The following is a 25000-nucleotide window of genomic DNA, read 5'->3' on the forward strand; positions in this document are numbered from 1 at the left end:
GCCCCCATACCCATAAATTATCACTCTTTGCGGACGACCTTATCTTATTTCTAACAAACCCAGAACACTCCCTCTCTCACTTGCAGATCCTGCTACAGTGTGTTAGTTCTTTCTCTGGATATAAGGTCAATTTAGATAAAAGCGAAATCTTACCGTTGTCTGTCTTTGACCATCATACCATCAAGCACAAGTTTCCTTTTAGATGGTCGCCTATGGGCTTCACATATTTGGGCATAATGGTGGATGGTAACCTGAACAACCTCTATAAACTCAATCTGGCCAGTTTGTTACAAAAGGTGGAGGGTGACCTTTGTAAATGGATGGACTTACCTCTCACTCTACTGGGTAGAATCAATGTAATTAAAATGAATGTCCTGCCCAGATTTCTATATCTGTTTCAATCTCTCCCTATCCCTGTCCCCGCAGCATTCTTTTCCTCTCTCGACAAGATGACCAGACGGTTTATCTGGCACGGCAAAACCCCTAGGGTTGGCCTGGATAAACTGACCCTGGATTACAGTCAAGGAGGCTTAAACCTCCCCAATTTTAGAATGTACTACTGGGCAGCACAGTCGAGGTTTCTGGCTCAGAGGTTTGATAAGGGTCCCTCTCCCTCATGGTTGAACATTGAAAAGCTTGAGGTAAACGATGACACTGGGGCAGAATTGTTTTACAAATGGGACAGAAAATCTATTAAAACCATCACAGACAACCCTTTAATCATACATTCTGTCCTGACATGGTGCAAACTGCAAGAGCTGTTCGGACGAGGGGGATTCCTTTCCCCTAAAACCCCTTTACGGAACAATAGATTGATTCCTATGTTTTTCCAGAATGGTAACTTTAGACCATGGTCTGATAAGGGGATCACTCTTCTGGAACATTGTTACGAGGAGGGAGTTCTTATGTCTTTTGATCAGCTGAAACAGAAATACCACTTGCCTAACAGGGACTTCTTTAGCTACCTACAACTACGAAACTTTATTAGGGTGTCTCTCAAGGGACAATGGAACCTACCTAAGATGTCACCTATTGAACAACTCTGCCACGCAGACCAACCACTGTTCAAGACCATTTCCCGTGTTTACGATGCTCTTATGTCAGGACTAACACTGACCGGGCTAGATAAACCCCGACTTAGATGGGAAAAAGATCTGGGTATTGATCTTGATGAGGGTCTATGGAGTGACCTATGCAGGAATGGTGTTACATCCACACTGAACTCCAGATACAGACTGATCCAGTTTAATTTCCTCCATCAGCTCTATATCACGCCATCTAGACTGCACAAGTTCAACACTGATATCTCCTCCCTATGTTTTAGATGTGGCTCAGATGAAGGAACATTCCTCCATTCCACTTGGCAGTGTTCAAAACTACACGGTTTCTGGCAGGGGGTATGCGATACCATATCCTCAATTCATGGGGTTGCATTCCCTTTAGACCCGGAGGTCTGTCTACTGGGCAACTTTACTAACACCAATCTTAGGCAAAGCCATACTATAAAGCTAACAGAAATATTGCTAGCGATTGCCAAGAAATGTATTGCCTTGAAATGGAAATTGGATTCCCCCCTGCCAGTTGCAATGTGGCTATCAGAAGTTAATAGTTGTATCCCACTGGAGAAAATCACTTACCGCTTGAGGAATAAGTTAAATACATTTTACAGAATTTGGCAACCTTTTATTGACTATATGGAGAATCTCCCCCCACATCACATTGAATGAATCTCTATATTATCCTTATATAATGTTTCACACGTAATGTATAATATGTAACCTACGGCAGGTGACCATATGATCCAATGTCTCATTATAATCTTTTTTTATTGTATGTTTGTTTGTATATATAATTATAATTTGTTTGATTTTTACTTTTTGTTACGCTCATCTGTTACTGTCACTTTGTCCTATTGTTGTCTAATATCTTTTCACGTTTGTCTTGAATGTTGTTAATTGGAAAATGCAAAAATAAAATATTCAAAAAAAAAAGATGAGGTGTGTATCATGTATGGTTCACAGCTCATATGGTCTTATGGGTCCTTAAAATGTCATCATGATAACAAAAATATGTTTGATACAAATGTAAAAGCATGTGAAACGCCCCCCCCCCAAAAGAGTTTTAATATGTGAGAATTGCCAGAACAATCTGAGATGCCAAAAATACTTTCAGGCTACGCTGGTGTGGAATCGCCCAATAGGCTTAATACTAAAAAGATGCTTCAATTCCCAAAGCGTATCCTGACATTGCCCGTTTCACCTAGGCCAAATGTTTCTCAAGTACCCCAGCCCTTGCTTAACCTTTTAGCTAACATACAGTCCTTATTTCTTCACTGTTTGTTCTCTCTCACACATGGTGTAATCATTTTGACCTCTGGTCATTAAAGAGGCTTTAGCCTTGGTTTATCATCATTGACCCTGATACAAGCCCCTCTCATCTTGCTACCTTAAATGACTTGGTAGTTAACGTTTCAGTAATCTTGTGACGTCATCCTTCCAAAGTGTTATCAGAGACCAGAAGGTGTTTTGTCCCACATCAGTATTGATCTGTTATTCAACTTCCTCTCGATAATGTGAAATATTTGGACTATTATTATAAGGACATGCAGACTTTTCGTGTTCCATACCATTTGTTGATTGTTTTTGGCTGTTGGCCATCAGTTAGATCTATCCTCTTGTTCCACTTGTAAACCTAGCATTGTACAAACTCCTCAATATGTTGGCATGAAAGCTGCTTTGCAAGCGAGGTAGCTGCAGCTTTTCTTTTTACTCTGCCGCTGTCTCCATCTGTACAGAATGGGTTTTTACTCTGCCGCTGTCTCCATCTGTACAGAATGGGTTTTTACTCTGCCGCTGTCTCCATCTGTACAGAATGGGTTTTTACTCTGCCGCTGTCTCCATCTGTACAGAATGGGTTTTTACTCTGCCGCTGTCTCCATCTGTACAGAATGGGTTTTTACTCTGCCGCTATCTCCATCTGTACAGAATGGGTTTTTACTCTGCCGCTGTCTCCATCTGTACAGAATGGGTTTTTACTCTGCCGCTGTCTCCATCTGTACAGAATGGGTTTTTACTCTGCCGCTGTCTCCATCTGTACAGAATGGGTTTTTACTCTGCCGCTGTCTCCATCTGTACAGAATGGGTTTTTTCAGGGCATTTTAAAAAAACAACGTTGCGCCCACTTTCTGCACCGCCTTCAATACAAAAGCCCATCATTTGGCTGTTAAACCCAAATGAAGCCCTCTTGAAACTCCAGCTCCTTGTTCTCAAATGCCTGGCCAACTGGGCAGTGCCTTCAACACAAGCTCAGGCAGGCAGTGACCCTGGCCAGTAGACACACTCTAAACTCTAGCTCCTCGGCCTATTCTCAACAACCAGGTTCATGTTGGGGCAGGAAGTGAGCAGTAGAACACCATGCATGAAAGGGTTTATTCATTTTAAGTTTGCCAAACTTTCTACCACCACCTTCCACAGAAGCCCAGCCTCCGGCCGTTAAAACCCATTCTAAGCCCAGCTCCTTGTTTAGAACTGCCTGGACAGAAAGTTGCCTTCCTCCAGTTAGAACTCAACATGTGTTTTTCACCTACAACTGCTGACTGGTCTCTCGGTCTGTCCCTGTCTCTGTCTGTTGGCAAGGTCTTTCACCCCCATGTGATCCCCCTCGTACCTACCGGTACTTTCTCTTTGTGGGATACAGCAGACTTATTGCGAACACAGCACATTGAAGCATTTCCTCCACAGTTTGTTGGCTAATTTTGATGCTGAGCATTTGTAGCGTCATTGTTTTGTTGCGACATGCATTTGACATTTTGCGGTACCAGGCTAGCTATACGTCACGATTGGTAAGAATTTCTCAACAAACCTACAAAACCATAACGCATACGCCAAGTAGCCTGTGTAAGGAACAGTGAATGGGAATGATTGTGTCACCAGTCATGTCTGTAGAGAAGGCATTGTTTTGTGTCGCATTCAGTTCATGTTGGGAAAACAAAACATTGTAGACTGTCTCAGATACCTGTCCCGTTAGCTGGAATCTATTTTCCAAGTGCTAAATTGTCACTGTTGGGGACATCAGCCCAACCAGGCTATAGTGTTGGATCTATTCTCACTGCCTCAATGAGAAACCATCCTGGAATGGCAGCGATTTTAGGAACTTCACTGTGTTTAGGGCCCAGTTGTAAATATGGGTGATACAACCACTGGGTTTCCCCAAATCTCATTGTTGCCATCCTATAAAGGGGGTCAGGGACATCGCCTGTCCCACCCATGGATTGGAGGAGGAGGAACCCCACTTTGTCACTATACCATATGTCCTCATCTTCCGTTGTTAAATGTACTTTGTATGTCAGAGTAATGTAGTGTCTAGGCATTGATATGAAGGTGGGTGCGTGTGCAGATGTGTTTTCCTCTCCTTAAATGTTATTCTACAGTGAAGAATAGAACAAGAAGTTGTTGACCTTCTACTGCAGTGAAATAATGCCCTAGAAACGTGATCGTATGTATTGAACAAATAGGCCTACAATTGAATAAGAGGAATGCTATCATATTTCAGTGGATTGATTGTCAAAGGTACCATTTTATTTAGTTCACAAGGACAAGATGTGCTTGGGTAAGCATTATTCAATCTACAGGAAACAGTCTTTTGCCAGGCAGTGGTAGCCATTTTGTCACGTTTCTGCCACTCTCTCAGGATGAGGTAACTTTCTTTCTCAACTATTGTTTTCTGCAGTTGATGTCACCTCAGGGTGAACTCCTGAATCCTGCTACCATGGCCTCTCTTCCTCTGGGCTGGAGAGAGGATGTTTGTCTAGGCCTAGCCTTAAATGTTGTGTTTTATGTGTGTCCTTGGTTGTCTCTCTGAATAGTTCCAGTTAACTCAGCACTTCCTCCAACACCAATGGTGAAACTTATTCATCTCTCACCACATCCTGTGATTTTAGAGTTGAAGCTATGTGAATATAGTTGTGAACAGTTGACCACTGATTTAGTTTCAAGAGGCACATTCTCAGATTTTTACCCCAGACGACCAGGCTGGCAGACAGCTATTAGACTGTATCCGATTAAATGGGATTAATCAATGTTCAGTTGGTCAAGGAGTCCATTCTCTTACAGAAGACAATATCCCTGGATTCATTGAAGCTGGCTGTATGTTGACCCAAATAGGGGTTTAAGGTCTGTCTAGTTGCACACTTTTCCTTCCCGTCCTAACCTGATCCCAGTACCCCACTCACCCTGTTTCTCCCGCTCTCTTCATCTGGCTAAACTGGTATATCTAATCTGCAGACTCCATCTGTTTCTCTTGGCCTAATGACCTTGTCTTGCATGTCTCTGTCACCATCTCACTATACAGGCTGGGTCATTTCAAAACCCACGGCACCGTTGACAGTGGATAGTAATGCATTGTGATGGAAGAAAGAAATCCTAGCTTATTGTGACCTGAAAAGGTTTGCTTCAAAACATTGACTGGGTGAGGCTTCCTGAGTCCAACCCACACATCTTGACTAGATAGCTAGTTACACAACTGTGCCAGTCAGAAAGGAGAACAACCAGACTATCTATCCTCGTCTGTTATCTAGCCCCCTGCTATCCTGTCCAGCCAGCTGTATCCTCTCTATCCTCCTCTGTTATCTAGCCCCCTGCTATCCTGTCTAGCCCCCTGCTATCCTGTCCAGCCCCCTGCTATCCTGTCCAGCCAGCTGTATCCTCTCTATCCTCCTCTGTTATCTAGCCCCCTGCTATCCTGTCCAGCCAGCTGTATCCTCTCTACCCTCCTCTGTTATCTAGCCCCCTGCTATCCTGTCCAGCCAGCTGTATCCTCTCTATCCTCCTCTGTTATCTAGCCCCCTGCTATCCTGTCTAGCCCCCTGCTATCCTGTCTAGCCCCCTGCTATCCTGTCCAGCCAGCTGTATCCTCTCTATTCTCCTCTGTTATCTAGCCCCCTGCTATCCTGTCCAGCCAGCTGTATCCTCTCTATCCTCCTCTGTTATCTAGCCCCCTGCTATCCTGTCCAGCCAGCTGTATCCTCTCTATCCTCCTCTGTTATCTAGCCCCCTGCTATCCTGTCCAGCCAGCTGTATCCTCTCTATTCTCCTCTGTTATCTAGCCCCCTGCTATCCTGTCCAGCCAGCTGTATCCTCTCTATCCTCTGTTATCTAGCCCCCTGCTATCCTGTCCAGCCAGCTGTATCCTCTCTATCCTCCTCTGTTATCTAGCCCCCTGCTATCCTGTCCAGCCAGCTGTATCCTCTCTATTCTCCTCTGTTATCTAGCCCCCTGCTATCCTGTCCAGCCAGCTGTATCCTCTCTATCCTCCTCTGTTATCTAGCCCCCTGCTATCCTGTCCAGCCAGCTGTATCCTCTCTATCCTCCTCTGTTATCTAGCCCCCTGCTATCCTGTCCAGCCAGCTGTATCCTCTCTATCCTCCTCTGTTATCTAGCCCCCTGCTATCCTGTCCAGCCAGCTGTATCCTCTCTATCCTCCTCTGTTATCTAGCCCCCTGCTATCCTGTCCAGCCAGCTGTATCCTCTCTATCCTCCTCTGTTATCTAGCCCCCTGCTATCCTGTCCAGCCAGCTGTATCCTCTCTATCCTCCTCTGTTATCTAGCCCCCTGCTATCCTGTCCAGCCAGCTGTATCCTCTCTACCCTCCTCTGTTATCTAGCCCCCTGCTATCCTGTCCAGCCAGCTGTATCCTCTCTACCCTCCTCTGTTATCTAGCCCCCTGCTATCCTGTCCAGCCAGCTGTATCCTCTCTATTCTCCTCTGTTATCTAGCCCCCTGCTATCCTGTCCAGCCAGCTGTATCCTCTCTATCCTCCTCTGTTATCTAGCCCCCTGCTATCCTGTCCAGCCAGCTGTATCCTCTCTACCCTCCTCTGTTATCTAGCCCCCTGCTATCCTGTCCAGCCAGCTGTATCCTCTCTATCCTCCTCTGTTATCTAGCCCCCTGCTCTCCTGTCCAGCCAGCTGTATCCTCTCTATCCTCCTCTGTTATCTAGCCCCCTGCTATCCTGTCCAGCCAGCTGTATCCTCTCTATCCTCCTCTGTTATCTAGCCCCCTGTTATCCTGTCCAGCCAGCTGTATCATTTCTAGCTCCCAGTCAGCCTGTCCAGCCAGCTGTATCCCTTCTAGCCCCCTGTTATCCTGTCCAGCCAGCTGTATCCTTTCTAGCTCCGTCAGCCTGTCCAGCCAGCTGTATCCCTTCTAGCCCCCTGTTATCCTGTCTATCCTCTGTTATCTAGCCCCCTGCTATCCTGTCTAGCCCCCTGCTATCCTGTCCAGCCAGCTGTATCCTCTCTATTCTCCTCTGTTATCTAGCCCCCTGCTATCCTGTCCAGCCAGCTGTATCCTCTCTATCCTCCTCTGTTATCTAGCCCCCTGCTATCCTGTCCAGCCAGCTGTATCCTCTCTATTCTCCTCTGTTATCTAGCCCCCTGCTATCCTGTCCAGCCAGCTGTATCCTCTCTATCCTCCTCTGTTATCTAGCCCCCTGCTATCCTGTCCAGCCAGCTGTATCCTCTCTATCCTCCTCTGTTATCTAGCCCCCTGCTATCCTGTCTAGCCAGCTGTATCCTCTCTATCCTCCTCTGTTATCTAGCCCCATGCTATCCTGTCCAGCCAGCTGTATCCTCTCTATTCTCCTCTGTTATCTAGCCCCCTGCTATCCTGTCCAGCCAGCTGTATCCTCTCTATCCTCCTCTGTTATCTAGCCCCCTGCTATCCTGTCCAGCCAGCTGTATCCTCTCTATCCTCCTCTGTTATCTAGCCCCCTGCTATCCTGTCCAGCCAGCTGTATCCTTTCTAGCCACCAGTCAGCCTGTCCAGCCAGCTGTATCCCTTCTAGCCCCCTGCTATCCTGTCTAGCCCCCTGCTATCCTGTCTAGCCCCCTGTTATCCTGTCCAGCCAGCTGTATCCTGTCTATCCTCTGTTGTCTAGCCCCCTGTTATCCTGTCCAGCCAGCTGTATCCTTTCTAGCTCCCAGTCAGCCTGTCCAGCCAGCTGTATCCCTTCTAGCCCCCTGTTATCCTCTCTATTCTCCTCTGTTATCTAGCCCCCTGCTATCCTGTCCAGCCAGCTGTATCCTTTCTAGCCCCCAGTCAGCCTGTCCAGCCAGCTGTATCCCTTCTAGCCCCCTGTTATCCTGTCTATCCTCTTATCTAGCCCCCTGCTATCCTGTCTAGCCCCCTGCTATCCTGTCCAGCCAGCTGTATCCTCTCTATTCTCCTCTGTTATCTAGCCCCCTGCTATCCTGTCCAGCCAGCTGTATCCTCTCTATCCTCCTCTGTTATCTAGCCCCCTGCTATCCTGTCCAGCCAGCTGTATCCTCTCTATTCTCCTCTGTTATCTAGCCCCCTGCTATCCTGTCCAGCCAGCTGTATCCTCTCTATCCTCCTCTGTTATCTAGCCCCCTGCTATCCTGTCCAGCCAGCTGTATCCTCTCTATCCTCCTCTGTTATCTAGCCCCCTGATATCCTGTCCAGCCAGCTGTATCCTTTCTAGCCCCCAGTCAGCCTGTCCAGCCAGCTGTATCCCTTCTAGCCCCCTGTTATCCTGTCTATCCTCTGTTATCTAGCCCCCTGCTATCCTGTCTAGCCCCCTGTTATCCTGTCCAGCCAGCTGTATCCTGTCTATCCTCTGTTGTCTAGCCCTCTGTTATCCTGTCCAGCCAGCTGTATCCTGTCTATCCTCCTGTTATCCTGTCCAGCCAGCTGTATCCTGTCTATCCTCCTGTTATCCTGTCCAGCCAGCTGTATCCTGTCTATCCTTACTCTGTTGTCTGGCCCTCTGTTATCCTGTCCAGCCAGCTGTATCCTGTCTATTCTCCTGTTATCCTGTCCAGCCAGCTGTATCCTGTCTATCCTTACTCTGTTGTCTAGCCCTCTGTTATCCTGTCCAGCCAGCTGTATCCTGTCTATCCTCCTGTTATCATGTCCAGCCAGCTGTATCCTGTCTATCCTCCTGTTATCCTGTCCAGACAGCTGTATCCTGTCTATCCTCCTGTTATCCTGTCCAGCCAGCTGTATCCTGTCTATCCTCCTCTGTTCTCTACATTCCACTGTTATTACTGTTGTGATTTTCTTTAGTTTTTTTAATGTTAGTTAAGATTTCTATTTGAAATTCAGTTTCAGTTTTTTAGATCAGATTGAGTATTTTTTTTACATTTGTTTTAAGTTTGCTATAAAAAAAATATATACTACTTCTGTTTTTCTATTTATTTTTAGGGGACGAAGTAGCCTATGCTTGGGAGGCTAGGAGCCATGCATGTATTTGTATACGTTCTGGGATGTCACTTCTTGCCATTGTGGAGCAGTATTGCATAAAGTGATGGGTCAGGTTATAGATTAGGTTTGAAGGTAGACTCAGCGAGGTGATGTAGATGCACCAAGTAAACAGTAGTAGTGGGTCGATTTCCGCCGCAACCAGGAGCGTTGATGCGTGAGGCTAAACTTCTCTGCTGTTTTGGTCCTGTAGCTACAGCTACCACTTGTAGCACAGCGCGATGACTGTGTGAGAGAGGTATTGCATGGCGCTCATGTCAATATCTGCTGTGCTGCTGGTGGAAATGTCATCTTGCCGAGTATTACTTGATCATTTAACGGTAATCTCCATGTGACCTGTCAGAAGCATGAAAATCCCATTAGAAAAAAAGCTTGAAAACCCCATTTGATTTTTGTCCTAAATTTAGAATAAAGAAACTTAACATAATTCATGGTGGATTTTAGTTAGTTTTGGAGTCAAAGATAATAGTTTATTTCAGTTTACTAAATAGTTTTTTCATTTAGTTTAGTTAGTTCATTTTATTTTTCGGTTTACTATAATAACCTTGGTACAGTCAAAGTATGTCTGCACACTCAAGGACCCCCAACCTTGTCAAGCTTCTTCGATAATCACTTACACAGCAATTCATGTCAGCCATAATGAGTACAGCTCCTAGTGATGATGACCAACATAACATGGTCCTGTGTGGATCAGTTGGTAGAGCATGGCGCTTGTAATGCCAGGGTTGTGGGTTCGATTCCCACTGGGGACCAGTACAGAAAAGTATACACTCACTACTGTAAGTCGCTTTGGATAAGAGCGTAGACCTGCGAAATGACTCAAATGTAAATAAAGATGATAATCAACTGTCAGAGAGAGTCTGAGTTTAAACCAAACGACCTAGGTGACTTGATCTGTTGTATGTGCTGATCTGAAGATATTATCTCAACATTTACCTGATATTTATTTAGACTCTTTTTAGAATGGCTCCTAGACTGAGGTTGGGATTATTGAACTGAGCTGCATATTTTCCAAGAAAACAAAAGATGTCTTTCAAGTAAAATCCTGGTAATATGCAATGATCTGTATTAGCCTAATCTTTTGGTCTTTTGTTTATTTCCTCTGTCAAGATCTGTGTCCTCCTCTTCACCTGCCTCTATATACTGTCCTACCTCATCCTCACCCACTTCAAGAAGAATGCAGACTATATCACCACTGGTGAGTATGGAAGTCTGCTTGCCTGGCTGAAATGACTTGAGGGATTATGTTAAACACATCCATCCATCAAACTAAACTAACAGTCCATTAGAGGAAATGGAAGCTGTTGAAAAACCTCTAGATGACTTTTGGAATGTTCTTGTAGTGTTATGTTTATGGAGACCACACCTTCCCTTGTGTGCGCAGCAGAAACCTATTGTTCAGACCTCTTTGACTGTGTTTACACAAGCAGCCAAATTCTGATTTATGGAATTGGTCTTCTGACCAATCAGACTAGCTCTGAAAAATATCTGATGGAATTGGTCAAAAGACAAATTAGATGGGAAAAAAATATTAGAATTGGGCTGCCAGTGTAAACAGCCTTGGATGTAGATTAAGTGAAATCAGTTCATTGGTTTCTTTGAGTTAGTCTATTGTAAGTGTTAGGCTGCTAGAATACTGTACATGGTTTTGCTCTAGGACGTCCACAAGCCTCAAGACTCGCCTGAAGGCAGTACCAGTTTTAAAAAATTATGGAAGTATGTATGGAAGTTGTTTATCCCCCCCACAAATGGGGGTTGAATATGTGTTAAATGTATTTTATAAATAGTTTCCTGATCTTTCTTATATCTCTCAGATATAGGACAGACACTTAAAAACCAACTTCCTTTAGTCCCCCCAAAATGTCTGTTATTCAATGCATTTCTATGGGCTAATGGCAGTAAGGCCAGATCAATGTTCCAGTAAATATGTTTTTGACAAAACAAATATTAAAAAGAAGATGGAGAACAAGCTATGAACAAAAAATACTGACGTTTTGGTACAGCCAACTAGCTAAAAAATAATATTGTGATATTGTCAAAACAATACCATACATTGTCAATGTATGCAGTGATGGAGGTGTTACTCTAGCACTGCACGCTGACACGGTCGCCAGGTGTACGGTGTTTCCTCCGACACATTGGTGAGGCTTACTTCTGGGTTAAGTGAGCAGTGTGTCAAGAAGCAGTGTGGCTTGGCGGGGACGTGTTTCGGAGGACGCTTGGCTCTTGACCTTCGCCTCTCCTGAGTTCGCAAGGGAGTTGCAGCGATGGTAGTTACAGTCTTGTCCCAATTGGATATCATGAAATTGGAGTAAAAAAAAGTAATAATATCTCAACATTTAACTGTATAGACCCCCCATCACTACTTTAATGTGTGTTTTGCACGTTTCCCTACCAACCTGTACATGTGGAGGTGTAGCAGCTATCTATCTGGGCCTATAGCTGTGGACCTTGGCCAGAACACACAGGGCCCTATACTGCTGCAGGAGGTTGTTATGGAAACACCTCAGGCTTGTGGGTCAGCTGGGTGGGAGGAATGTTCCTTTTAAGATAACACGTACCCTGTCCTTTCCAAGTATGACCATTTTATAATTGAATGTACGGTATGTTGCTCTCAAGTGAACACAAAATGTGGATGTGCAAATGCAATTGGTTATGTGACTTTATGTAATCACTCCAATAAGGTGTGGTTATAGGTTATAGCTGTAGCACCTCCTATGTAACATAACGTATCCTTCTGGCAGAGGTTTGGTAGTGGGCCAGCCCACAGCCTACCCAACCAGTGTGTTTTGGAAAGGTGGACAGCTAAACCTGCTCTGCATTAGCAATACAGTGTTTTTGAATGCAATGAATGTCAGCAGTCAGTCAACACCACCAGCAGGACGTTTGTGCCTCACAGCTTTAATTGAATAGTGGGGTGTTGAAGATGGTCTGTGAATCAATTGGTATGCTACTAACTGGTTTGTCTTGCACTCAGACCGTGTTTTTCCAAACTCTTCTGTTCCTCTTCTTGACTCATACAGGCATACCAGAGATGTTTGTTCTTTGGAGCTTTTGAACATGGTGTATTCTGTATCTCCGTTGTTGAGGCCAACTCCTTATTTCCCCGCCATCCGTTTTGATCAGTGCTATCGTAGTGTCTTACCGATTTATCGCTCTGTTTTTAGAATCTTCCTCTCCTTTACCTCTTCATCGCCTCTACCTCTCTTTACCTCTTCATCGCCTCTACCTCTCTTTACCTCTTCCGCGCCTCTACCTCTCTTTACCTCTTCCGCGCCTCTACCTCTCTTTACCTCTTCCGCGCCTCTACCTCTCTACCTCTTCCGCGCCTCTACCTCTCTTTACCTCTTCCGCGCCTCTACCTCTCTTTACCTCGTCCTCGCCTCTACCTCTCTTTACCTCTTCCACGCCTCCCTCTCTCTTTACCTCTTCCTCGCCTCTACCTCTCTTTACCTCTTCCGCGCCTCTACCTCTCTTTACCTCGTCCACGCCTCTACCTCTCTTTACCTCTTCCACGCCTCTACCTCTCTTTACCTCTTCCACGCCTCTACCTCTCTTTACCTCGTCCTCGCCTCTACCTCTCTTTACCTCTTCCACGCCTCTACCTCTCGTTACCTCTTCCACGCCTTTACCTCTCGTTACCTCTTCCACGCCTCTACCTCTCTTTACCTCTTCCACGCCTCTACCTCTCTTTACCTCTTCCACGCCTCTACCTCTCTTTACCTCTTCCACGCCTCTACCTCTCTTTACCTCTTCCACGCCTCTACCTCTCTTTACCTCTTCCACGCCTCTACCTCTCTTTACCTCGTCCTCGCCTCTACCTCTCTTTACCTCGTCCTCGCCTCTACCTCTCTTTACCTCGTCCTCGCCTCTACCTCTCTTTACCTCTTCCGCGCCTCTACCTCTCTTTACCTCTTCCGCGCCTCTACCTCTCTTTACCTCTTCCGCGCCTCTACCTCTCTTTACCTCGTCCTCGCCTCTACCTCTCTTTACCTCGTCCTCGCCTCTACCTCTCTTTACCTCCAGGCTCCATCAACATTCCTACCATTATCAGTTCTCTTATCTGTCTGGTTTAGAGCTGTCTGTTTTCCAGGTTTCCTTCAGTTGCCAAGATGCTCATGTTCCTTTAGTCAGTACTAGGTTGCCTTACTAGCATGTTGGTAGAAATGTCAATCACTCACTCATATGTTTTTCGCCATTTTTCAGATGACATTGAAGATGCAACCGTCAACAAAATTGCGTAAGTAAAGAGCGTAAGGCTGAACAAACTGACTTGGTAGCAGTCTGCAGCACGTTGACTCAGTCACTCACTGTGTCAGTGTGAGCAGAGTGTTTGAGCTAGTATCTGAGTCAATGTGACCAAATGAAATGACACCACCACTTGGCTGTAGTTTTATCAGTCTGCCCGGTGTAACTGTTAATGTCCTTCCTACCCTTTGTCATACCAGTTGGCACTATACTGTCCCCTTCCCTTCTCACAGAGAAGCTACAGGAAACACACACTCCAAAATGCTTTATTGTCCATTTCCATAAAAATTCATTTCTACACGGTCACAGAAATGCTCTCCCCCTCCAGGCTGTGGCTGTGTACATTCACCCTCTCTGTGGCTGTGTACATTCCCCCTCCAGGCTGTGGCTGTGTACATTCACCCTCTCTGTGGCTGTGTACATTCCCCCTCCAGGCTGTGGCTGTGTACATTCACCCTCCAGGCTGTGGCTGTGTACATTCACCCTCCAGGCTGTGGCTGTGTACATTCCCCCTCCAGGCTGTGGCTGTGTACATTCCCCCTCCAGGCTGTGGCTGTGTACATTCACCCTCCAGGCTGTGGCTGTGTACATTCACCCTCCAGGCTGTGGCTGTGTACATTCCCCCTCCAGGCTGTGGCTGTGTACATTCACCCTCTCTGTGGCTGTGTACATTCCCCCTCCAGGCTGTGGCTGTGTACATTCACCCTCTCTGTGGCTGTGTACATTCCCCCTCCAGGCTGTGGCTGTGTACATTCACCCTTTCTGTGGCTGTGTACATTCCCCCTCCAGGCTGTGGCTGTGTACATTCACCCTCTCTGTGGCTGTGTACATTCCCCCTCCAGGCTGTGGCTGTGTACATTCACCCTCTCTGTGGCTGTGTACATTCCCCCTCCAGGCTGTGGCTGTGTACATTCACCCTCTCTGTGGCTGTGTACATTCCCCCTCCAGGCTGTGGCTGTGTACATTCACCCTCTCTGTGGCTGTGTACATTCCCCCTCCAGGCTGTGGCTGTGTACATTCCCCCTCCAGGCTGTGGCTGTGTACATTCCCCCTCCAGGCTGTGGCTGTGTACATTCACCCTCTCTGTGGCTGTGTACATTCCCCCTCCAGGCTGTGGCTGTGTACATTCCCCCTCCAGGCTGTGGCTGTGTACATTCACCCTCTCTGTGGCTGTGTACATTCCCCCTCCAGGCTGTGGCTGTGTACATTCCCCCTCCAGGCTGTGGCTGTGTACATTCACCCTCTCTGTGGCTGTGTACATTCCCCCTCCAGGCTGTGGCTGTGTACATTCACCCTCTCTGTGGCTGTGTGCGCTGTGCTGCTCCTCCCCATCTCCATCCTGTCCAATGAGGTGCTGCTCACCTTCCCTCACAGCTACTACATGCAGTGGCTCAATGGATCACTCATCCACGGTACTGTACCTTGTCTATACTACAACCAACACAGCATTTCATGTCTACACCATAACGCACTCACTCTGTACTTCTATAGCCTTCTGTTTTAAACCATATTTAAATCCTAAGTATCGATAGTCAATGAGTTGAAATCAATTGTTATATAGGACAAAACACACATCGCGACAAGAGACAACACTACATAAAGGGAGACCTAAGGCAGTAACACATGACAACACATCATGGTAGCAACATAGTAGCAGCACAAAACATGGTACAAACATTATTGGGCACAGACAACTGCACAAAGGGCAAGAAGGTAGAGACAACAATACATCACACAAAGCAGCCACAACTGTTGCCTTTGGTTTTATGGCAAATATAGTGTGGTGTTTGGAAAAGGTGAGTCATGTTATCCTTTCACAGTAATTAAACAACAAGCGGAAGTGGGCCCCATATGTTAGCTCTTGGTGTGAATAACAAGGAGCACTGTCAACTCCAACTCACTGAGCCCTGTAGCTTATTGCCATAGATCCCTACAGATGTTAGTGGACTGGACTGTATGCCCCCCAAAAGTGTTGGGGGGCATACATTGCTGCGCCTCATTGTGGCTGACTGTTGTACTGTTAACAGTCAAATGTAGTTCCCCTTTGGACCTGTTCCTAATATCTGCTAATAGATTGTTCTATCTATTTGCTTGTGTTTCATAACGTTCTAATCTGTAATGTTTGGACCATATCTCCATCAGGCTTGTGGAACCTGGTGTTCCTCTTCTCCAACCTGTCCCTGGTCTTCCTCATGCCCTTCGCCTACTTCTTCACTGAGTCTGAGGGCTTCGTGGGCTGTAAGAAGGGGGTGATGGCGCGGGTGTATGAGACGGCGGTGGTGCTGCTGCTGCTCACTCTGCTGGTGCTGGGCATGGTGTGGGTGGGTGTTGCCCTGCTGAACAACACAGCCAGGGAGAGCCTCTACGGTCAGTTGATCTTTGACTTTGCTATTCATATAAGCCATTTTGCTACTGTTCGCAATGGGTATTTTGAAGATGGGTATTTTGAAGAATTGAATTGGAGTCCTTTATTTTTGAGAACCATATATAAAAATCCTTTCTCTGGTGACCTTTTGATATCCCATCTCAGACGTGTGGGAGTGCTACCTGCCATACCTCTACTCTGCCATCTCTCTGTTTGGAGTGCTCCTGCTCCTGTGTAAGTAGCTGACTAACTTGTGATCAGTTGGTCATGGTCAGATATTTTTTGTATTATATTTTAGTAATTTAGCAGACACACTTATCCATAGCGACTTACAGGAGCGATTAGTGTTAAGTGCCTTGCTCAAGGGCACATCAACAGATTTGTTTTACTTAGTTGGCTCTGGGATACGAACCAGCGACCGTTCAGTTACTGGCCCAACGCTCTTAACCGCTAGACTATCTGCCACCCTACCACTTCCTTTCTCCCTGCAGTGTGCACTCCCTACGGGCTGTCCCGCATGTTCAGTGTCACTGGGAGCCTACTAGTCAAACCAGGGGTGAGTGACAATCCACATACTATACCCCCATATACAGACAATAACAACACTATACCTTTGTTGTAACTTGATGACATCCATCCCCTGTGTTTCTTCAGCTGTTGGAGAATGTGGAGGTGGAGATGAACTGTGCTGTGTTCGAGGAGGCTTCGCTTTCCAGGAAACTCAACAGTGAGTTGACTACCGTGTGCTAGAGTACACCGACGGGATGCTCACACTACACCATGCTATTATGACTCATCCTAGAGAAGGTGGTGTTTGTGTTGACCTTGCTCTGTTCCTTGTAGGCGGTAGCACGTCATGCAGAATCAGTGTAAACGTGGAGCCTTTGAGGATGCAGTTCCTCAGCGTCCAGGCCAAACGCATCGCCCTCCGTAAGACCAAGATGTGTATATAATAGTACTGTGTTTTATTACCTTCTGTAGGTATTGACTGATTTAGGGCTGCAGCATACAGGGATCACTGTGGGGATACTAGGGTTGGATAGTATTCAAGATTATTATTATAAAAGTACAACATTGTTTGATTTCATTCAGACATTATAAAAAGTCCAGGAATAGCTACACTATACCGGGAGACAGACCGCATTGTTTACAATGGTTCTCATCTCTCTCTCTCTCTCCCTCCCCAGAGATGCGGAGGAGAGCGTCACCATGGCAGCGGAACCTGTTCTACCCTCTGGCCATGCTGCTGCTCCTAGCTCTAACGGTGGTGTGTGTGTTGATGGTGTGTTTCCACGTTCTGGAGCTCCTCTTCGACGAGACGGCCATGCCCAGAGGAATGGGGGTGAGGACTCTACCAAGGGGAATAAGGGGATGTGTGAGCTGGTAGGGGCTTTGTATGGATTATTGGCTTTTATAGCATCAATGCTAGACCACGTGCTGTTAGTCTTCTTGTAGGGCTGGGCGATATGGCCGAAAACTCTTATCTCCATTTAATGTTGTTTTTCTTCATACGTATGAGTGAGTCCTTCAAATTAGTTTCTGACTGCTGTATAAAATCAAGCACACAGCCATGAAACCTCCATAGACAAACAATGGCAGTAGAATGGCCTTACTGAAGAGCTTAGTGACTTTCAACGTTGCACTGTCATAGGATGCCACCTTTCCAACAAGTCAGCTCGTCAAATTTCTCCCCTGCTAGAGCTGCCCCGGTCAACTGTAAGTGCTGTTATTGTGAAGTGGAAACATCTAGTAGCAACAACGGCTCAGCCACGGAGTGGTAGGCTACACAAGCGCACAGAACGTACCGGCAAGTGCTGAAGTGCGTAAAAATTCTGTACTCGGTTGCAACACTCACTACCAAGTTCCAAACTGCCTCTGGAAGCAACGTTGGCACAATAACTTAATCGAGAGCTTCATGAAATGGGTTTCCAAGGGTGAGCAGCCGCATACAAACCTAAGCTCACCATGCAAAATGCCAAGCATCAGCTGGAGTGGTGTAAAGCTCGCTGCCATTGGACTCTGGAGCAGTGGAAACGGGTTCTCTGGATTGATGAATCACGCTTCAACATCTGGCAGTCCGACGGGTGAATCTGGGTTTGTCGGATGCCAGAAGAACGATAGTGCCAACTGTAATGTTTGGTGGAGGAGGAATAATGTTCTGGGGATGTTTTTCATGGTTCGGGCTAGGCCCCTTAGTTCCAGTGGAGGGAAATCTTAACGCTACAGCATACAAGGACATTCTAGACGATTCTGTGCTTCCAACTTTGTGGCAACAGAAATTATTTGTTGAGATCGGTGTGGAAGAACTTGACTGGCCTGCGCAGAGCCCTGACCTCAACCCCATCGAACATATTTGGGATGAATTGGAACGCCGACTGCGAGCCAGATCTAATCGCCCAACATCAGTGCCCAACCTCACTAATGCTCTTGTGGCTGAATGCTGCAGGGACTTGCTTCCAATGTTCCAACATCTAGTGGAAAGCCTTCCCAGAAGAGTGGAGACTGTTATAGGGAGGACCAACTCCATATTAATGCCCAACTGCTTGTTCAACAAGCAGTTGTCCACATACTTTTGGTCATGTAGTGTATGTTGAATTCTAACTGTATATTGCCACTGTTGCTCCTGAATAGCCTGTTCTATCCTATATGAAGTCACTGAGGACCATTTATATGTTATATTGATTTAAGACTACACAAATACAAGGAACATGCGGAGGAGGGAGGGTGGGAACATTTTACAACCAATTGGCATTAACCGTGTGTTTCCTCTGCGTGATAGGACCCTCGTCTGGGGACAACTTCCTTCTCCATGTTTGGTTCTCTGGGAGCAGCAGTGCAGGTGGTCCTCATCATGTACCTGATGGTGTCGTCTGTGGTGGGCTTCTACAGCTCTCCTCTCTTCACCTTCCTGCTGCCCCACACTCAGGACACCAACCTCACACAGATCATTGGGAACTGTGTCTCTCTTCTGGTCCTCAGCTCAGCACTGCCAGTCTTCTCTCGTACTCTAGGTAAGGGCTCTCCCCTTTCCCCTGGTTGAGTTTCTATATTCTTGTTTCATATGGTTGAACAAAAAGTGACTCATTGCCTACTGTTATTAGACAGAGCTTCTGGTTGCATTATCATTTCTGACCAGAAGAGGGCGTGTCTATGCAGTCTATTCACTATGAACGCTGTGTGACCTTGGCCATGTTCAAGTACTGCGCTTCACAAATACACCCTCACCAGTCAGAGGATCTGAACTTTGTCCATCCATGATGAGCAGTTACAGAGCGTCAAACCTAACCACATTCTATCTGTTCTTCAGGCATCACACGCTTTGACCTGCTGGGAGACTTTGGGAGGTATAACTGGCTGGGGAACTTCCACATAGTGTTCCTGTACAACGTTTTGTTCGCTGGCCTCACCTCTGCTTGCCTCATCAACACTCTCACCTGGACTGTGCAGAGAGAACTCATACGTGCCTTTGGTACTTACATCAATCAATCCAAATGTATTTCTAAAGCCTCTATATACATTACACAGTACTTGACAGGAAGATATGTCTATGGACCTGTTACCTGATTTTTCTATATGTTGGCTCTTTATGTTTTGTTTTTAAAATAATAATGCTTTCATGTAACTTTACATCTTTCAATTTAAAGGGATGTTCCACTCCAAATACAACCTTACATGATTTGTCCACTTACCTTGGCTGCAGCTGAATCCCCTCATCAGCTATTGAATATATATTTGATTAGTCATATTGTGTTACTTTCATTATGCAGTAGAAGGGCTGTGCTAGCTGCTAATGGTCAGTGTGTTTTCAGAGTGACTGAACTGGCCCAGCTTTGGGCCTGGCCATGTTTCCCAATGGGCTGCTCTCCTTTCCTCAGATACAATGAAATATCAGTTAAAGGCCTATACAATTCTCTCAGGAAAGTGAGAGGGGAGTAGGAGTCCCCTGGGGGTCTGTAGATCTGGCTGCTGGGCACACTCCCCAGCCCCTCACACACACACACACACACACACTCCCCAGCCCCTCATACACACACACACACACACACACACACTCCCCAGCCCCTCACACACACACACACTCCCCAGCCCCTCACACACACACACACTCCCCAGCCCCTCACACACACACACACTCCCCAGCCCCTCACACACACACACTCCCCAGCCCCTCGCGCGCGCGCGCACACTCCCCAGCCCAACAAAAACAACAGTTCGGAGTGTAGAGCCATATATATATATATATATATATTACACACACCCCCCTTACTGGGGTGGCATCTGATGGCATCTCTCCTTTCCTGCTTCCTCCCCAACTGCTTTTGTTCTGTTTTGTGACTGATGGACTTTCTTAGCACACACTCTATCCCTCTCTTTCCTTTGCTCACCGTCTTTCTCTCTTGCTTGTGATCTCTGTGTGTGTTGGCGGTAAACGTGCCATGTCGTTACACCTTTTTAACCGTATGTGTTATGTCTCCGCAGGTCTCCACAAACTGCCTCTGACCGTGTCCCGCACCACCATCCCCCTCAAGCTCCTCCTGGCCAATGGCCTGTCAAAGATCCAGTGACTGACATTCCCTTGACCAATCAACTGTCATCTCTAACACCTGACCGGGACCTAAGCCTCCTGAAGAGCATTCCCATTGGAACAAAAGGCACCTTGTCTTCAGTCCTCCAGCCTATCGGTGTCTGGATCACCAGAATGAAAAGACAGAAGTGGAGGATTAGAAGTGCAGTTTGGCCAATGGTGCAGTAGAGTGCTGCTCACTGACTAATCCCCAATCAATACAAGTTGACCTGGGGAATCAATTTAAATAGTCTCAGACTACAATACTGGGGTTATATTGGAATCATTGTGCACAGTAATCTGAGCCAAAAACGAGATGTTCTGGAACCAATGAAAGATTCTGGAACTGAAAAAGGGCTTTAATCTGTATGAGGGTTCTTGTTGACATTGTGACATCATACAGAGCACCCTGGATGTCCTAATGCCTTGTGAGAAACTCTGTGGGTTTGAGAGGTTGAGCTGGGACTGACTGACTTTACTCTTTGGACACACGTGTCAAAGCTATTTTGGAACATTACGTTGTGACTGACTGACATTTCCTTTTCCTGCTCTGGGGTTCAGCGTTTGAATTGTCTCTCGCTCGCTGCCGCCTCCCCCTCCCCCCTCATGTTAAACCACTATTTTTGGGCCTCACTCATCCTGTGAATCCCACTTCCATGTTTTGTAAGACGTCTGTCTGTAATGGTGTTGTGTTTGTTAATGAGAGGAGGATGTTTTAAAATTGAGGGTTGAGGGATTACTCACTCTATTCTACATACCTTGACCTTCATATCGTGGAGGAAGAGAACAGGACAGGACAGGGTTGTGTTCATTAGGTTACATTTGAAAACTTTTTCCAACAGAAAAAAAGTTTGCGTTTTGGTCTTATTTTTTTTTTCATGTGGTGCCTAATGAACACAACCCATGACTTGTTTTTAAATTATCACTTGGAATAACGGAATGATACATGAAAAGATACCTTAACACATGATTTTATTTCTTAATGAGGTTGTGTTATTGGTCGTATAATGGCATTGCTGTTTACTTATTCTCATGGGTTTCTAACCCCCTAAAGAGGAGCTTCCTAAATGCAAAGTGACGCTCACTAGTTTTGGGTGTCCTGCCTTGGACCAGTCTTACTGTGAATGTTTTTAACGTTTGTTAATATTAACCTAAGTGCAATACTGGTTACTGTCCACTGCCAATTCCAGATGTTTTTTTCTGTTCATTTTGATATTGGAATAGTCTAAATGATCTGTGGCTTTGTTTTTATTTGTGTCATGGTTCTCCTTTGCTGTATCAGCATGTTAAATTGTAGTAGTATTCTTTATTATTAGCTGATAGTCAGAGTTCTGTTCCGTTCATCACCAGCAGGGGGCAGGGTCTCCAAATTCACTCAACTCACCTGGCAGCCTGCTGAACGTTTACCTGAAGTTCTGTTTTCTGGTCAATCATTAAAGTTGACTAATTTCACTAGCCTGGTCCCAGATCTGTTTGTGCCATCTTGACAACTCCTTTGCCACTCATTGTCATGCTAAACAGCATTAAAATTCCATAAGAATTTTAGGAGAGCAGCCCATTGGCAAGCGAGCAGAAACAGATCTGGCACCCATCAATTCAATATATTCTTTGGGGTGCACAATGTTTGAGTGGGCTGGTTACTTAGGGGTGATAATGTTAGTGGGACTCTTTTTATTAGTCAATCAAGGGCATTTTCTACTGTGAGAACCTCTAACCTGGGAGCTGATGGACATTTTATTTCCTATTGTTTAAAAACGCTAACGTAATGAGAATGTGACCGTAGGTGTTGAAAGCAATTAAATATATTTTTATGTACTAGGGAGGAAAAAGGACAAATGTATTGCATTTTCCTATACATAGTCTGTCATCTGGATTGGTATGAGTAATAAGACTGTTTACAGTGCAGTTAGATCTAGTATACATCTATAAATCATCGGGTCTCATTGTCCAGCCCATCCCGGTTCCGGGCTGTGTGATTGCGAGTGTCGGCCCATCCTGTGCCAGTGTGTCTGTCTTCTGAGTGTCGTGTGCGTGTCTGTCCTCTGTCCCGCCACCCTTAGTAGCCTTGCTTTAATCAGGCCCAGAACAAAGCTGTTGTATTTTGTCCTGTCTGTCATCAGAGGCCGTCCCTGACGCCGCTACAACCCAAGCCCACACACAAATCAAGAGGAGAGGAGACTCGTGCGCGCTCTCCTTCACCGCCACCCACCTAATCCTCTTTTCCTCCACCAGTTTTCCTTTCATATTATTCATTTCCTCTTGGAAGGAAGAAAAATAAATCCCGGTTTCTCCTTGATTTTTGTTTGCGTTTCTTTCTTGTTTTCTTTTGTTGGATGTTGGATGTTTGATTTGTCTTTTGTTTTGTGTTGCCTTTTCCTCCGCAAAAAGGGAGTGTCTAAATGTTCGCGGAATGCTACTTCCTGTGAATCAAATTTTATTTGTCACATGCGCTGAATACAACAGGTGTAGTAGACCTTACAGTGATATGCTTACTTACAAGCCCTTAACCAACAATGCAGTTTTATGGAAAAATAAGTGTTATTTAAAAAATAAAAGTAACAAATAATTAAAGAGCAGCAGTAAAATAACAATAGCGAGGCTATATACAGGGGGTACCGGTACAGAGTCAATGTGCGGGGGCACAGGTACATATTACCTCGACTAACATGTAGAGTAACTAAAGTGACTATTCACTATAAACAGAGTAGTAAAAGTGGGGGGGCAATGCAAATGGTCTGGGTAGCCATTTAATTAGTGGTTCAGGAGTCTTATGGCTTGAGGGTAGAAGCTGTTAAGAAGCCTCTTGGACCTAGACTTGGCGATCCGGTACCGCTTGCCGTGTGGTAGCAGAGAGAAGTCTATGACTAGGGTGGCTGGAGTCTTTGAAAATGTTTGGAGTCTTTGAAAATGTTTAGGGCCTTCCTCTGACATGGCCTGGTATAGAGATCCTGGATGGCAGGAAGCTTGACCCTAGTGATGTCCTGGGCCGTACGCACTACCCTCTGTAGTGCCTTGCGGTCAGAGGCCGGGAAGGTGCCGGTCCAGACATTGACGCAACCAGTCAGGATGCTCTCGATGGTGCAGCTCTCGATGGTGCAGCTGTAGAACTTTTTGAGGATCTGAGGACCCATACCAAACATACAAATGTACATATCAGAGGTTTGGTTCGCCCTGTGGGCTGTAGGCACACACACACCGCCTAGACATGGCACTTAATGAATACAGGTGTGTGTGTGTCAGAAACAAGTGCATCTACGTGTTTGAAACTTTCAGAGCAATTGACATTTCAGTGACACCCCCCCCCCCCCCACCACTTAACCTAATTATTTTAGTGAATGTGCAAACTGGCCTAGTGAAATTAGTTCTGTTTTATCACAATAAGGCTTTTGAGTGCCTGTGTTAATTTCTTAGAATGAATCTTCTTATGAGAGGATTGGATAGTTAACAAGCGCCTTGAGAATGAGGTGGCATTTGTATTACAACAATGTCATAACTTGTCATAACTGACAGGGAAGGAAAGCAATAGATCAATGCTCTCTAAGTGATCCTGCAAAAAAAACATCACATTCAATAGTGATGCCTTTCAATTTATCCATTTAAAAACTGGACAATTTAGTCTATATTCATTATTAAAGGTCCAATGCAGCTGTTTTTATTTCCATATCAAATCATTTCTGGGTAACAATTAAGAAATCTTAGTTTCATTTGAGGATAAATGTTGACAGCGGTGCCATGCAAGTTGTGAAGAGATTTGATGTGCCGACTCCATGGCACATGGTTTATGAAGAAACTACCCAAATACAGGTGTGCCAAGCTTGTAGCGTCATACCCAAGAAGACTCGAGGCTGTAATCGCTGCCAAAGGTGCTTCAACAAAGTACTGAAATAAGGGTCTGAATACTTATGTAAATGTGATATTTCAGTTTTATTTTTAATCAATTTGCAAACATTTCTAAAAAACTATTTTTGCTTTTATGCGCTCCAATGAACATGTCCCCATTCACTATTCCCTGAACTTAAACCTCACCTTTATATGTAAATAAACACAGCTAGAACTACATCATGAGGTCTAGGTCTATATCAATTATTTTTCAAATACTCTCTTCTGTTTACTGAAACACTGGGGGAAGATGAACCCTGGGAGTTGGTGTTTTATTTGGATGAAGGCTACGAGTTAAAGATTGGTGGTTACAACGCTGGTCCTAAAAGTTCACTGCAAGAGAGACGAGTGTGCGCCGTTCATTTTTTATTCTCTTTTTTTGTGGTGTCACAGACAAGAAGTCCAGTAGGGTAACTAACACACGCAAGGACACCATCTGACTGGTAGTTCAGTGTCCATATCAGAAACGAGGCAGGAGTTGGGAGACAGCCAGCATGTATTGTAACGGGATGAGATAGGTTATCTTTATTGTCAAAACACAAGAATCAAGGGGAAAAAAGACACAGACTAGCTTTCCTGACAGCTGGCCATTTGAAGTGTGTGCCAAAGTGCATTAGGGTTCTATTCTTCCCGCTGTTAGCTGACTGGCAACACACAGAGCTGCTC

The 25000-nt window shown here is 45.6% G+C and overlaps 1 protein-coding gene across 1 annotated transcript in view; it reads left to right on the plus strand.

The window, feature by feature from the left end:
* The window catches only part of LOC139558012 (limb region 1 homolog-like protein), a 29488-nt gene extending 6737 nt beyond the window's left edge, over positions 1 to 22751 (plus strand). Inside the window, exons 2-13 of the mRNA XM_071373389.1 lie at positions 10389 to 10476; positions 13485 to 13518; positions 14799 to 14938; positions 15669 to 15893; positions 16057 to 16125; positions 16383 to 16447; positions 16546 to 16618; positions 16735 to 16821; positions 17079 to 17233; positions 18671 to 18902; positions 19199 to 19360; positions 20371 to 22751. Coding sequence (XP_071229490.1) covers positions 10389 to 10476; positions 13485 to 13518; positions 14799 to 14938; positions 15669 to 15893; positions 16057 to 16125; positions 16383 to 16447; positions 16546 to 16618; positions 16735 to 16821; positions 17079 to 17233; positions 18671 to 18902; positions 19199 to 19360; positions 20371 to 20456 — 1416 coding nt within the window. The 3' untranslated portion in view covers positions 20457 to 22751. The remainder of the gene's footprint in view (positions 1 to 10388; positions 10477 to 13484; positions 13519 to 14798; positions 14939 to 15668; positions 15894 to 16056; positions 16126 to 16382; positions 16448 to 16545; positions 16619 to 16734; positions 16822 to 17078; positions 17234 to 18670; positions 18903 to 19198; positions 19361 to 20370) is intronic.
* The last annotated feature ends 2249 nt before the right edge of the window (positions 22752 to 25000 follow it).

The sequence above is a fragment of the Salvelinus alpinus genome, chromosome 28 (genome assembly GCF_045679555.1).
Source record: "Salvelinus alpinus chromosome 28, SLU_Salpinus.1, whole genome shotgun sequence".
Taxonomy (NCBI): Eukaryota; Metazoa; Chordata; class Actinopteri; order Salmoniformes; family Salmonidae; genus Salvelinus; species Salvelinus alpinus.